We start from the raw sequence: 14,467 nt of genomic DNA, 5'->3' as shown, positions 1-14,467 counted from the left end.
TCTCCCAGTTTGGCAGTAACTGTGAGGGGTGTACCTGGTTCTAAAATGATGGTTTCGTCTGAGATCAAACTGGGGGTTTCACTTTCATTCAGAGCAGCCTCGATAAGCTGAAAAGCAAAAGCACAAAATAAAACTGTGAAAGGTAAAGTGAAATGGTGGCACTCATGTCAAGGGGCCATTAAGGAAGTGAGCCTTACTTGTGTCCTCAGCAGACGGAGCCATGAGCTACTGAACTGGTCCAAGCTGCAGAGAGTCCAAAGACAGCCCAAGCACCTGTGATTTGCTGCTTTGCTTCGTGACAGCCTTAGCAACCCATTATGTTCGGCCAAGGTTAGTTGTCTGTCCAACCAATTAAAATTATTTGTCAACAACTCATAGAAGCACTCTCTTTGGTCTTTTAAAACCTCTGCTTTTTGTTCCCTAGGAGCACACAATTTGGGTTGCTACCCATGTCCGTGCTCCCTGAATGGCAATTCTGAGACCCCCAAATAAATACTTTTGTTTTATTTCTGCTCTGCTTCTTTTCTCAGTTGACAAACAAGTAATGTGTTACCTATATGTCATTTGGGCCCCTGGCCCCTCAAAGAGTTGGCTAAGCTTGGTCCAAACCCCAATATCACCGTCTGCGAGGGTCCGATGTCCTCTCAACTCCTCATGCTTTCCTCTGTCTTCGGCATTCCATTCCCTTCAGGCGCATCTCCGATCAGCCCCCACGAGATCCTGGATGGGAGATCTGTCCCTTCACCACGTTCAACTCACTCACCTCAAGCCTTTCATGATTTTTTCCAGTAGATCTGCCTGAGGAGTGGTGGTGGTAGTCTTAAAGAGATGTCACCTCACGGGCTTTTGTTATCCTCCATCTACCCCCTCTCTGTCTCCTTCTCTTCCTTTTCTGAATCTACCACAAGACCCACCTCCCTGTCCTACACAGGGCATTTTACCCACATGCAGACGCTCTCCATTTCTGAGCTTCCAACATACACAGGTTCCACAGGCTTGTCTTCTGTACAAATACAGCACCCTCCCCGAAGGAAATTCTGACGAATTCAACTTTTCCACTCCAATGCACTAGAAAAACAGATTGGGAAAGGTCATGCTATGGCCAGAACTACTTAGTGCCATATTTTGGGAGGAGGTAATTTTTCATCTTTACTTTTGTAGTCTATTTTTTTTTTTTTAGTTAGTTTTGCCAAATAGCTTTAATTAGCCCTAGGTGGAATAATTTTTAAGGGCTCCCTCAACAGAGAATTACTTCACCTTTAACCCAAACAGTGTTGATTTGGTAATGCTTTCTCTTTGCCTCTCCTCTCCTGAAGACTCTAATTTGATGCAGAATCTCTCCCAGGGTAATGAAAGAATTTCTCTTTACTGTTGTGAAAAGCATAGCTGGGATACTCCCTGCGCTCATTGCTCGAATTCTCCTTATTCTGCTTATCCACTTGGCCCTATTTAAACAGATTGTTTGACGCCTGGGTGGCTCAGTTGGTTGGGCAACTGCCTTCAGCTCAGGTCAGGATCCCGAGTCCCGGGATTGAGTCCCACACTAGGCTCCCTGCTTGGTGGGGAGTCTGACCGTCTGCCCTCTCACACTCTCTCTCACTCACTCTCCCTCTTTAGTAAATAAAAGAAGGAGAAAGCGTAAGAGGAAGAACTAAAGGAAGGAGGGAGGAGCGGGGCTACTTAATCACCGTTGCTGTTTTCCCATCTGTATTATAAAGCGAGTCTCCAGTCCATTGTTAAGCATGGTTAGTAGGTGAAGGGGAGGACAAACTATTAATGGGTACATGACGAAGAATGGATTATAGTGAAATGTACTTTTTTCATCTTTATTGTATCATTAATCATTGAGGGGAGGATAGGAGGTTTTGTCCTTTTATTTATTCCACTTTTTTTCTTTCTTGGAGAATCTCTGTGTTTTACTTATTTAGCTACACTTTACATGAAAGAACTTAAAGAATAATTTTATTTTATTTAATTTTTTTTAAGATTTTATTTATTTATTTGTCAGAGAGAGAGAGAGAGGAGTGAGAGTGAGCACAGGCAGACAGAGTGGCAGGCAGAGGCAGAGGGAGAAGCAGGCTCCCCGCCGAGCAAGGAGCCCGATGTGGGACTCGATCCCAGGACTCTGGGATCATGACCCGAGCCAAAGGCAGCTGCTTAACCAACTGAGCCACCCAGGCGTCCCTATTTTTTTTTTTTTATTTTAAATGCTTGGGAATTTACAGAGTTATGTTCCTAGATTGGTATTATATCCATCTCAGATGAGACTTCAGAGTCATTTGCCCAAGGTTGATATAATAATAAAAATTGCCAAGTTATAAAATTTTCTCTAGTGCACTTGTGCTCTCTGAGGGAGGCCTGTGAGCATGGGCCCCACTTTTGCAGACCTTCTCAGCAGACAAAAGGGCTTCCAAGAACTGTTATGAACTAGAAGGTGTTATGCAGGATGTTATAGCTGACCGCAGATAGACCACCGGGACATGGGGTACATGCTACAAGCAACATCAACAGCAGCAGACGAGCAGCCTCACATGTACAGCAGACCGCAGATTAACCGCAAGTGCCCTTGATGCAGTGACTGAACTGGCATATAAGCAACACTGGCCCTCTGCTTGTCAGAGTGTGCTCTTGGGACACTCTCGCTCATCCTCCCGGTCGTTGCACCCAAAAGGTGTGCTCCAGGGAGGGGATCGGTCACCTTCTCGATCGATGCACCCAACCGGTGTGCTCCAGAGAAGGGGATCGGGCGGGAGTACCCTGGGTCCTCTCCCTAGCCCATGCGGCTAAAGTTGTCTGTCTTGTATTAGCTTGTGTGGTATGCGCTAATAAACAGCTTTCGCTTTCAGTTATTGTGTGTGACCCGTTTGCTCCCACCATCGAACCGGCTCACTCCCCTGGGAGCTCCGTGAGCGGCAGAGAGCTCCCACTCTCTCTCTCCCTTTTCCAGTTTTATCCTCTGTTTTTAATGCTTTACAAATACTTAACATTTTTCCCTCTTACAATCTTCAGACACTGAGAATTTTATACCACTTTCCTTTTAGGAAGTAAGGAGAATATAAGTCTAATCTTGCTGCAAAATGACTCAGGGTTCCCTTAAATTTTTTTTTTTTCCTTTTTAGATATTTAGTTTATTCATTTAAGAGAGAGAGAGAGCACCAATGGGGGGAGAGGCAGAGGGAGAGGGAGAAGCAGACTCTCCGCTGAGCAGAGAGCCTGATGCAGGACTTGATCCCAGAACCCTGAGACCATGACCTGAGCTGAAGGCAAACGCTTAACCATCTGAACCACCCAGGTGTCCCTCAGGGTTCCCTTTCAAACATGACTTTCATGAAAAATGAGAGATGGTGAGCAGAAGGCAGATCAGAACCTTGTGCTTATTTAATGATCTGTTGTTGACCCACTGTCTAAATTGCTTTAGGCCTTTCCTGATTTAATTTTTTTTTTTTTAACTATTGGGGTACCTGGGTGGCTCAGTCAGTTAAGCATCTGACTCTTGATCTTAGCTCAGGTCTTGGTCATAGGGTTGTGAGTTTAAGCCCTGCACTGGGCTCTACACTGGGCATGGAGCCTATTTAAAAATAAATAAATAAAAATAAATAAAACTTTTTATTTTACTGTTGAGTTGCAGTTGACAGACAATGTTACATTAGGTTTAGGAACACAATGTAGCGATTCAACAATTCTGCCCATTATGAAATGTTCACGCGGTACGTATAGTTACCTGATTTCTCTTTGTTCTAGGGTAATGGACCAAAACTTATTTTCATGGATGACTTATTCCTCTGCTCTTTCTTCAAATTCAATGAGTACCTGAACTAGCCAGAAGAGCGCACATTTTAAAAATTTGTTAAATAGAATAGATTTATCAAGGAATCATTTTTCTATTTTATTATATACTGTTTGACAACTGTTTCAAGTAGCATCAATTTTAACTCTATTTTTATAATTTAAAGATTTTTATTTTATTTTTTTAAAAAGATTTTTATTTATTTATTTGACAGATCACAAGATCACAAGGCAAAGAGGCATGCAGAGAGATAGGAAGGGAAGCAGGCTCCCTGCCGAGCAGAGAGCCTGATGCAGGCCTCGATCCCAGGACCCTGAGATCATGACCTGACCCAGAGGATTAACCCACAGAACCACCCAGGTGCCCTATAATTTAAATTTTTATTGGAGAAAGACATGTACTCAGATTTTAACAAGACCTGTAATGAAAAGCAGTACCCTCTGCCCCACTCATTTACTTATTTAAAAAAATTTTAGGGGCACCTGGGTGGCTCAGTGGGTTAAAGCCTCTGCCTTCGGCTCTGGTCATGATCCCAGGGTCTTGGGATTGAGCCCCGCGTCGGGCTCTCTGCTTGGCAGGGAGCCTGCTTCCTTCTCTCTCTCTGCCTGCCTCTCTGCCTACTTGTGACCTCTCTCTCTGTGTCAAATAAATAAAAAATATCTTTAAAAATAATTTTTTAAAACAATGTATTACTCATACTGTTTTGCACAAAACTAAAATTTTTCTAGACATATCAAGAAGTAGTAAAGAGTGAACACAAAATCAAGAAAAACAGGAATTAATAGACACTGACTTCAAGATCTGTCAGTTGGAATTAGCAGAAAAACTTAAAAAAAAAAAAAAGGCGTAAGTCCTCCTCTTCTCTCACCCTCCCCACCACAATCATCCCCACTGATCAGTGTCTATCTCTGAGGGTTTTTTGGGTTTTGTTTTTTTCTTTTCTTTTGTTTTGTTTTTCTTTTTTAATTCCAGAATGGTTAACATGCAATGTTATCTTAGTTTCAGGTGTACAATATAGTGATTCAAAAATTCTATACGTTACTCAGTGCTCATCCTAATAAGTGTACTCTTAATCCTCTTCACCTGTTTCTCCCATCCCCCATCACCTCCCCTCAGGTAACCACCTGTTCTCTATAGTCAAGAGTCTGTTTTTTATCTGTCCCCCCCCACTCTGTTCATTTGTTGTTTCCTAAATTCCACAAATGAGTGAGATCATATGATATGTATCTTTCTCTGACTGACTTACTTCCTTAGCATTATACTCTCTAGCTCCACCCACGTTGTTGCAAATGGCAACATTTCATTCTTTTTTTTCTGACTGAATAATATTCCATTGTCTATATATACCACATCTTTATTCATTCATCTATCGATGGACACGTGGGCTGTTTCCATAATTTGGCTATTGTAAATAACACTACAATAAACACAGGGGTGTATGTACCCCTTTGAATTAGTGTTTTTGTATTTTTTGCGTAAATACCCAGTGGAGTGATTACTGAATCTTAGGATAGTTTTATTTTTAATTTTTTGAGGAACCTCTGTACTGTTTTCCAGTTTGCATTCCCACCAACAGTACAAGAAGATTCATTTTTCTTCGCATCCTTACCAGCACTTGTTTCTTGTGTTTTTTATTTTAGCTTTTCTGAGAGCTGTGAGGTGACATCTCATCGTTGATTTACATTTCCCTGATAATGAGTGATGCTGAGTAGTTTTTCATATGTCTGTTGGCCATCTGTATGTATTCTTTGGAGAAATGTCTGTTCACATCTTCTGCCCATTTTTAAATTGGATTATCTGAGTTTTGTAGTGTCGAGTTGTACAAGTTCTCTATGTTAATATCCAACATCCCCTATATTGGATATTAGCCCTTCATTGGATATGTCATTTGCAAATATCTTCTCCAATTCAGTAGGTTGTCTTTTAGTTTTGTTGACTATTTCCTTTGCTGTACAGAAGCTTTTTATTTTGATGTAGTCCCAATAAAGAAGAGGCAAGAATATGCAAAGGGAAAAAGACAGTCCCTTCAACAAACGGTGTTGGGAAAACTGGACAACTACAGAAAAAGAATGAAACTGGGCCACTTTCTTACACCATACACAAAAATAAACTCAAAATGGGGACACCTGGTTTGCTCAGTTGGTTAAGTGTCTGCCTTTGGCTCAGGTCATGATCTCAGGATTGTAGGATTGAGTCCTGCATCGGGCTCCTTGCTCAGTGGGGACCCTGCTTCTCCCTCTGCCTGCTGCTACCCCTGCTCGGGCTCTCTCTCTCTCTCTCAATCTTTGATAAATAAATACATAAAATCTTAAAAAAAACCCCACAAAACTCAAGATGGATTAAGGACCTAAATGTGAGACCTGAAACCATGAAAATCCTGGAAGAGAGCACAGACAATAATGCCTTTGACACTGGCCATAGCAAAATTTTTCTAGGCATGTCCCCTGAGGGAAGGGAAACAAGAAAAAGGGAAACAACAACAACAACAACAAAAAGCTACTCAATTTTCATGGGGCTGACAGTTATTTATTTCTTGATAAATAACAGGTTCACTCTACTATTTTTTCTCCAATTTTACACATGCGCATAAAGGACGGGAAGAGCAGAAAGAGAGAGAGAGAATCTCAAGCAGGTTCCATGCTCACCACAGAGCCCAACAGGGGGCTCTATCTCATGATTGGAGATCATGACCTGAGGGAAACCACAAGTCAGACGCCCAACTGACTAAGCAACCCGAGTGCCCCTATTTTACATATTCTTATTTACTTTCAACCAATTAGTTATCTTACACCTCCAAAAAACTGCCTTTTTTGTTTTTAGTGTATTCTTGCTTTATTCATCCATCCTTTAGTCATTCATTCATAATTCTTGATAGCAGGATAAGTGTCCTCTTAAGTTATACATATGAATCAGGTAAGCCATTTACTCCCCGCAACCCTTCTCTCTTGCTCTCACTCTTTCTGCAAATAGCCACCGCTGGAGCTCCTTGGCTTTCTGTTCCAGTTGGGATTGGTTGCTCTCTAGGTCTGATGCACAACGATCATCCTGGAACTTCCTTTTCCTTTCTTGTGTGGGATTCCCTGTTCCCTAGATCCTATGTCTTTTTTAGTTAACTTTCCATCATGTGGAGAATCTTTTCTAAGCAGCTTCCCAATAAAAACAACATGATAAATAAAGTTTTGAAAACTTGGAATGTTTGAAGATGACTATATTCTACCCTCACGTTGATTTGGCTGGGAACTTAATTTTCAGTAGAAAATAATTTCTTCTGAGATTACGAAGATACTGTTCCATTGTCTTCTAGTTCCTGTGTGTATGTTGAGAAGCCTGTTTTTTCCATTCACAAGATTTTGTATATAAACTTTTTTCTCTTTCTGAAAGATTTAGGGATATTATCATCATCCTGGTGTTCTGAAAATTCATGTTGATGTGCTTTACTGCCAATATTTTAAAATTTATTGGCTATAATATTCAGAGGGCTCTTTCTATCTGAAGAGTTATAACCTTCATTTCTGAGTAAGCTCCGGAAGATCAGGAATTTTACTGCCTTACTCTTTAATGCTGTGTCCCCCAGGTTCTGGCACATCATAGGTACTCACTATACATGAACAAATGAATTCACGACTAAATGAAGAGGGGAATTTTTTGGTAATACTTTTTTTGTTAATTTCCTCCCTCCCTTTCTTTTATTATTTGGAACTTTTCTGGTTCTCTTGTTTTCTTATCTGTTCTTTCTTTTATTTTAGATCTCTTTGTCTCTGTTTTAATTTCTGTGGAATTTCTTTGGCTTTACCTTCTAAACGTGTGTGTGTGTTTAAGATTTTATTTATTTATTTGAGATAGAGAGCAAGCCAGCGAATGAGGAAGTGAGAACACAAGTTGGGGGAAGGATAAGCAGACTCCTTGCAGAGCACCACATCTGACTGGGGCTAAAATGCAGGACCCCAAGGTCACAAACTGAACGGAAGTCAGACGCTTAACCAACAGCCACCCAGGTACCCCTCAAAATGTTCCTTTTATAAATTAGTACTTTTTTTTGTTCTAAGAATATCTTATGTCCTAGTATCTTAAAACTTGAGGATATCACACTTGTTTACTTGTTTTACTTTAATTTACTCAAAAGTTACGTGAAAAAATTAGTCTGCTTCTTTTCGCTTTACCCTGGGGTTTTAGGTTTCAGATTTTTTCTGTTCTACTAAGTTACTTAGCACACATCCATCTGCTTTCTACATTCTCTTCTCTGTTGTAGTCTTTTTTCTTTTTTAAAAAATTCTGTACTTTTATAGCTCTTTTTTGTTTAAAGATTTTATTTATTTATTTGACAGAGAGAGATCACAAGTAGGCAGAGAGGCAGGCAGAAAGAGAGGGGGAAGCAGGCTTCCCACTGAGCAGAGAGCCTGATGCGGGGCTCGATCCCAGGATCCTGAGACCATGACCAGAGGTGAAGGCAGAGGCGTATTAGCCCACTGAACCACCCATGCGCCCGTCCTTTTATAGTTTTTAAAGATTCCTTAATTGGTATTTTAGAGAAATTATGAAAAGGAATGGTGGTAAGTTTATGTCTCAATCTACCAATTTAACTAGAATTTCCCACTACATTCTTCTGAAAACTTTAAAGGATTGGGATTGGGTAAGTTTTTTTTATGAAGACTTGAACACAGCATGGAAAAATAGTCTTGATCATGAAGATGGTGAATGAGTTATTATTGTTTTTAGGTAATAAAATATAATGTTTTAATAAGTAGTCATAGCATATAAAACATTTTGTATAAGTGTGAAAAGTTACTCTCCTGGATTTTATTTAAAAGTTTTAATGAGGATTTATACCACTTTTGATGGCCTTTGCAGAAATTCTAAGGCAAAGTTATACTAAACACTTGTCTACCCAAAATAGGGAGGAGAGAAGGGGAAAAAATAACATCTCTAAAAACTATTGTTCCACACATTTTAAACACAGAAACAACTCAAGGACAATGCAAATAGTGCTTTCATTTCAACACAGGCCCTCCGATGGCAGATAATTTCGCTCCCTCTTGGTGGCGCTGTCTGCAAGGAGTTTAATGAAAGAGCCTGAACCCACTAACGCCCAAAACAAAGTGGAAGGAGTCATTGCAGGGACTGATCATCTCCCAGAAGTACAGTTGATAAAATCGAGATAAAATCTCGGTTTCCCTCAATAATCTAAAGCAAGCAATGTCTACCGTAATGGTCTGTCATTTTAAAGACAACTTACAAAGTTAATACATACACACATTAAAAAGTCGAGTCATACTGAAGACTTCTAAAAATGTATGCTCCTTTATCACTTCTTTTAGTTTTTTCTTTTTTTTTAGCCTTTTCTTTTAATAGTTACATGCATATTCTAGGAAAATAAGGTATATACAGCCATCTTTTGATTAACTTTCTTTTTTTTTTTTTTAAAGATTTTATTTATTTATCAGAGAGAGAGAGGGGGAGAGAGCGAGTACAGGCAGACAGAATGGCAAGCAGAGGCAGAGGGAGAAGCAGGCTCCCCGCCGAGCAAGGAGCCCGATGTGGGACTCGATCCCAAGATGCTGGGATCATAACCTGAGCTGAAAGCAGCTGCTTAACCAACTGAGCCACCCAGGCGTCCCTTTTGATTAACTTTCGGTATTATTAACTGACTTCTGGGTTAGTCTAGACCCTCCAAGAGGCAGGCACAAAAGTGGGAAATTTATTAGGACAATGCCTCTAAGGACAAAGAGAGAGGGAACAAAGGGAAAATTGCAATGCTGTCAGACGGTTCTGCAGGGCTTCCTAAGTCAGAGAGAGGGAAAGGGGGAAGATTGGGCAGAATCACTTTATAGTGCAGAGCAATTCGAAGGAAAAGTCAGCAAGGCCATTGGGGACTCTCTGAATCAGGGTCACCCATTGGAGAAATCCCCTCTCTCCCAGAAACCAGTTCACCTTAATATCCCTTTCTCTCTCAGTCCCTGCTGGGAGCAGCCCCTGGGAAGTACAGACTTGGCATAAAGGTAGTGAGGGATTTCAAAGCGCAGCGACTGGGCCCATTGCATGGATGTGTGTGTGTTCCCCACAGTCAGAAATCTGAGAACCAAGATGCCCTTCAACGGACGAATGGATAAGGAAGATGTGGTCCATATACACTATGGAGTATTATGCCTCCATCAGAAAGGATGAATACCCAACTTTTGTAGCAACATGGACAGGACTGGAAGAGATTATGCTGAGTGAAATAAGTCAAGCAGAGAGAGTCAATTATCATATGGTTTCACTTACTTGTGGAGCATAAGAAATAACATGGAGGACAGGGGGAGATGGAGAGGAGAAGGGAGTTGAGGGAAATTGGAAGGGGAGGTGAACCATGAGAGACTATGGACTCTGAAAAACAACCTGAGGGTTTTGAAGGGGCGGGTGGTGGGAGGTTGGGGGAACCAGGTGGTGGATATTAGAGAGGGCACGGATTGCATGGAGCACTGGGTGTGGTGCAAAAACAATGAGTACTGTTACACTGAAAAGAAATGAAAAATTAAAAAAAAAAAAAAAGAAATCTGAGAAGGGACGTTTTCATGCCTGCCTCCACTTCCAGTATGACAGGTGAAGATTTCAGCTCCCTTTCATAGACCCTTTCCCCTCTTTTCTTCTCTCCAGTATAATGATACTCCAATTTTAATTACATCCATATTCAGGGTTGTCATTATTACAATTCCATAAAATTTGCTCATAGCTGAGCCAGAGATTGTATTATACTATTTTTACTGTGTACTTTTTGTATTTCGTAGAGATAGTAACTACCTCATTTTTCCCCCCACTTGCTTAGTTTTGAAATTACGGCTAAAGTTTCCCACATTCCCAATAGATTTGTAAAATACTTCTTACTATAAATTTCCACATAGTAAATGTAACAGGAAATCTGCTAAGTTCCGGAGAGGGCTGGTAAATCATTAACAGCTAGCTGACCTGGGCGGGGGGTGTAGGGGTAACTGAACTCTGAAGTTTAGCTTTTCCCCTTTCATTGTGTAAATACAGATTTATACAGGACCTACTTCAAGCTACCAGTCGTGATGTCACTGACTGCAGGGTTGGAAAGAGAAGGACACAGTGTCTTATTGTGAGCCCGTACAAGTTGGCTCTGGCACATCATGGAAATGGCCCTCCTGGAACTCTTCTGCCTCATGTTCCAATCTGCTTTGTCACTCAGTAGGCCTGCTATAACCTCACCTCTCTTGTAGTTCCCTATTTTTCTTCTAATTCTTGAAGTAGGTATTTAAAAAAAATTTTTTTTTAAAAATATTCTATTTATTTATTTGACACAGAAAGAGAGGGAACACAGGCAGGAGGAGTGGGAGAGGGAGAAGCAGGCTTCCCACTGAGCAGGGAGCCTGATTCGGAGCTTGATCCCAGGACCCTGGGATCATGACCTGAGCCAAAGGCAGACGCTTAACGACTGAGCCACCCAGGTACCCCTTGAAGTAGGTATTATCTTAATTTATCCTGTCATTTTGATGAAGCACATCTTCTCATTATTTCTTGAGAAAGGCCATATAGCAGGTTGGCAAGCTTTCAATTCTGTTTGCATCTACATTTTCAAACTTGCCTGAGAATGTCTCCCTCTACCCAATATTTCCCTGATAATTTTCTTATAGAGCTCTAGTTTTAAAACTAGGTCTCCTCAGAAATTTATAGGCATCGCTCCCTAGTCTTTTAGCTCCCTAATGTTGTTGTTATCTCCTTAAATGTTCTTTTAAAGGTTTTATTTAGTTTTTTATTTGAGAGAGAAAGAGAGAAGGACAGCAGATTCTACAACTGAGTACAGAGCCCCATGTGTGGATCAGACCTGCCACCCTGAGATCATGACCTGAGCTGAAACCAAGAGTGAGTTGCTTAACTGACTGAGCCACCTGGGCACCCCATCTCCTCAAACTTCTATTATTTATTTATTTATTTATTTATTTAAGATTTTATTTGTCAGTGAGAAAGAAAGAGAGCACAAGCAGGGAGAGCAGCAAGCAGAGGGAGAAGCAAACTCCTGGATGAGCAGGGAGCCTGATGTGGGACTTGATTCCAGGATCCTGGCTGGGATCATGACCCAAGCCAAAGGCAGATGCCTCACCATCTGAGCCACCGAAGCATTCCTCATCAAACTTTTAAATGCGAAGTGATTTTCTCTCCATGAGTGTTTATAATCATCTCTGTCCTTAGTGGTTTGCAATCATGCACTTTTTTTTTTTTTTTAGATTTTAAAAATTAACATATAATGTTACAGGTCTGTGACTCTCCAGGCTTACGCACTTCACAGCACTCACCATAGCACATACCCTCCCCAATGTCCCTACCCTCTCCCCCCAGCAACCCTCAGTTTGTTTCATGAGATTAAGAATCTCTTACAGTTTGTCTCCCTCCTGATCCCATCTTGTTCCGTTTATTCTTTTTCTATCCCCAACCCCCCCATGTTGCCTCTCAACTTCCTTATATCAGGGAGATCGTATAATAATTGTCTTTCTCTGATTGAGAAATTTATTTTGCTAAGCATAACACCCTCTAGTTCCATCTACGTCATTGCAAATGGCAAGATTTCATTTCTTTTGATGGTTGCATAGTATTCCATTGTGTATATATACCACATCTTCTTTATCCATTCATCTGTTGGTGGACATCTAGGTTCTTTCCATAGTTTGGCTATTGTAGACATTGCTCCTATAAACATTCGGGTGCACGTGCCCCTTCAGATCACTACATTTGTATCTTTCGGGCGATCATGCACTTTTTTATAAATATTTTCTCATTCCGTATTAGTAGCAATCTTTCAATCTGGACCCTCACATGCAAGTTGTCCTTTCAGTTTGGACAATTATTTCCATCAATTCTAGTTACCTTTCTTCTTTGGTTTTATTGAAATTTCCTCCTTTTCTTATTTTTAAGTATATCTTTATTTTCTTCCTATTAGATATTGAGTGTACTGGATATACTAAAAACAAAAGCAACAACAAAAAAAACTTTTCCTTTTTTTTTTCTCTTTTTGTTCTTTCTAGCTATTTTCTTAATTTCACCTGCCAAAGTTTTCACAGAATTTTTTTATGCCTGTCATCTAATCTGTGATTGTTAAGAACTCTATTTTATTCTCTGCTATTTCCTTTTAATAATATTTATAATATCTTTAATATCAATAATATCTTTGTTTCTTTCTTTTTTTTTTTTTAAAGATTTTATTTATTTATTTGACAGAGAGAGATCGCAAGTAAGCGGAGAGGCAGGCAGAGAGAGAGGAAGGGAAACAGGCTCCCTGCTGAGTAGAGAGCCCGATGTGGGAATCGATCCCAGGACCCTGGGATCATGACCCGAGCCGAAGGCAGTGGCCTAACCCACTGAGCCACCCAGGCACCCCCAATATCTTTGTTTCTTGTATGCAGTATCTTCATATCTCTCTGAGGATATCAATTAAAGTTTAAGTTTTAATTTTCCTCTCTTTATTGTTTATTTTCAGTCTTTAAAAAGTTATTTATGGTCTTTATCCGCCATGTAGGAGGCATATTTTTCAAATGCCTGGCAATCCTGTGTCCCCAGTTCTAAAAAATCAAATAGAAATTCTAGAGACATTGGCTGGTTCACTGTAGTTTTTTCAGAGGACCATCAGATTTTTCCATTTTGGACCCCCACATGTCAGAATCTATAGAACTTTCCTCTTGTGTGATTCAGTTTCTTAAAGAAATAGCTGCCAATCTCTTGCCCGGGGGGATGGCTGGCTGTCTGGAGGAGGATGTGGGAAGCGTTCCTCTCTCGAGGTCATTTCAACAGTCTTATTATAGAATCTCATTTAAACATGAATTGAGGCCTTCCTGTGTATAGGCATTATGGAAGAGCTGAGAATCTGAAGAAGAAAGGACAAGGTTCCTACACTCAAGGAGCCTGATCCAGTGGGGAAACAGGAGAGCAACAGATAGTTGTAATCCAGTGTAGAAAAGTTATAAGAAGACGTGACTTTGTCCAGAAGTGATTAAGCACTATCACATCTCCACTCAGGCACAAGCCACACATGCACCCACCTCCTGTCCCGTTTCCCATTTCCCACCATTAGATCCAAGTTGTGTTCTCTTGCTTGCCCTACTCTTAGCTTCATTTCCCTTTTTCCTCTGCTGTCCTTAGTTTTCTGGGATTAGTTATTTGGTTTCTTCCCCACCAAATCATCTTGTAGATGCCGTATTTAAGGTTAAATTATAATACTGTTTGCCTGAGGAGGAAGACATGTGTTATAAATGGAGAAACTGATTTTGTAGAGATTGTTCTATGGACAGTCATAGAGAAGACGAAGGCAATAGGACATCATTAAGGACACCCAAGAAAAATATCCTGACCATAGCTTATTAGAAAAAAAAGTGATGTTTTAACTTACAATTACCATAAGTATTTACTAAAAGTTAACTTTATAATTTTATTTTCCCTTAAATTTATGGCAATTCTGTTATAAATGAATGCATTTTACATAAATAATTTATGTTTAGGTTTTTTGGTGTTTGACCTTGTTACTGTCTTTGGGAACATCAGGACAAGAGCAGACACTTTAGTGTTTCTGTGACTGACTTGATTCATTCTTTAATCAATGACAGCTTCACATTTTTAAAAAACATTAATTCATCTTATTATTACCAACCAATGATTTTTTAATGTCAGAATACAATTCGCAACTGAAATATAAAAGTT

At 40.2% G+C, this 14,467-nt stretch overlaps 1 protein-coding gene across 8 annotated transcripts in view; it reads right to left on the bottom strand.

Annotated features, from left to right (window-relative positions):
- Positions 1-14,467, bottom strand: part of LOC131830815 (uncharacterized) — a 46,950-nt gene that overhangs the window by 19,017 nt on the left and 13,466 nt on the right. For 4 of the 8 annotated variants that reach the window (XM_059173314.1, XM_059173316.1, XM_059173317.1 and 1 more), the window contains exons 3-5: positions 946-1,068; positions 198-339; positions 35-107 (exon numbers count right to left, since the gene is read on the bottom strand). In XM_059173314.1, the coding sequence (XP_059029297.1) occupies positions 35-107; positions 198-339; positions 946-962 (232 nt within the window). In that variant the 5' untranslated portion in view covers positions 963-1,068. Of the gene's footprint in view, positions 1-34; positions 108-197; positions 1,069-14,467 lie in introns of those variants that run through there. The other 4 variants (XM_059173312.1, XM_059173313.1, XM_059173311.1 and 1 more) reach the window with 4 other exon arrangements.

This window comes from Mustela lutreola, chromosome 1 (genome assembly GCF_030435805.1).
Source record: "Mustela lutreola isolate mMusLut2 chromosome 1, mMusLut2.pri, whole genome shotgun sequence".
Lineage (NCBI taxonomy): Eukaryota > Metazoa > Chordata > Mammalia > Carnivora > Mustelidae > Mustela > Mustela lutreola.
This window is presented reverse-complemented; position numbering and strand designations above follow the sequence as displayed.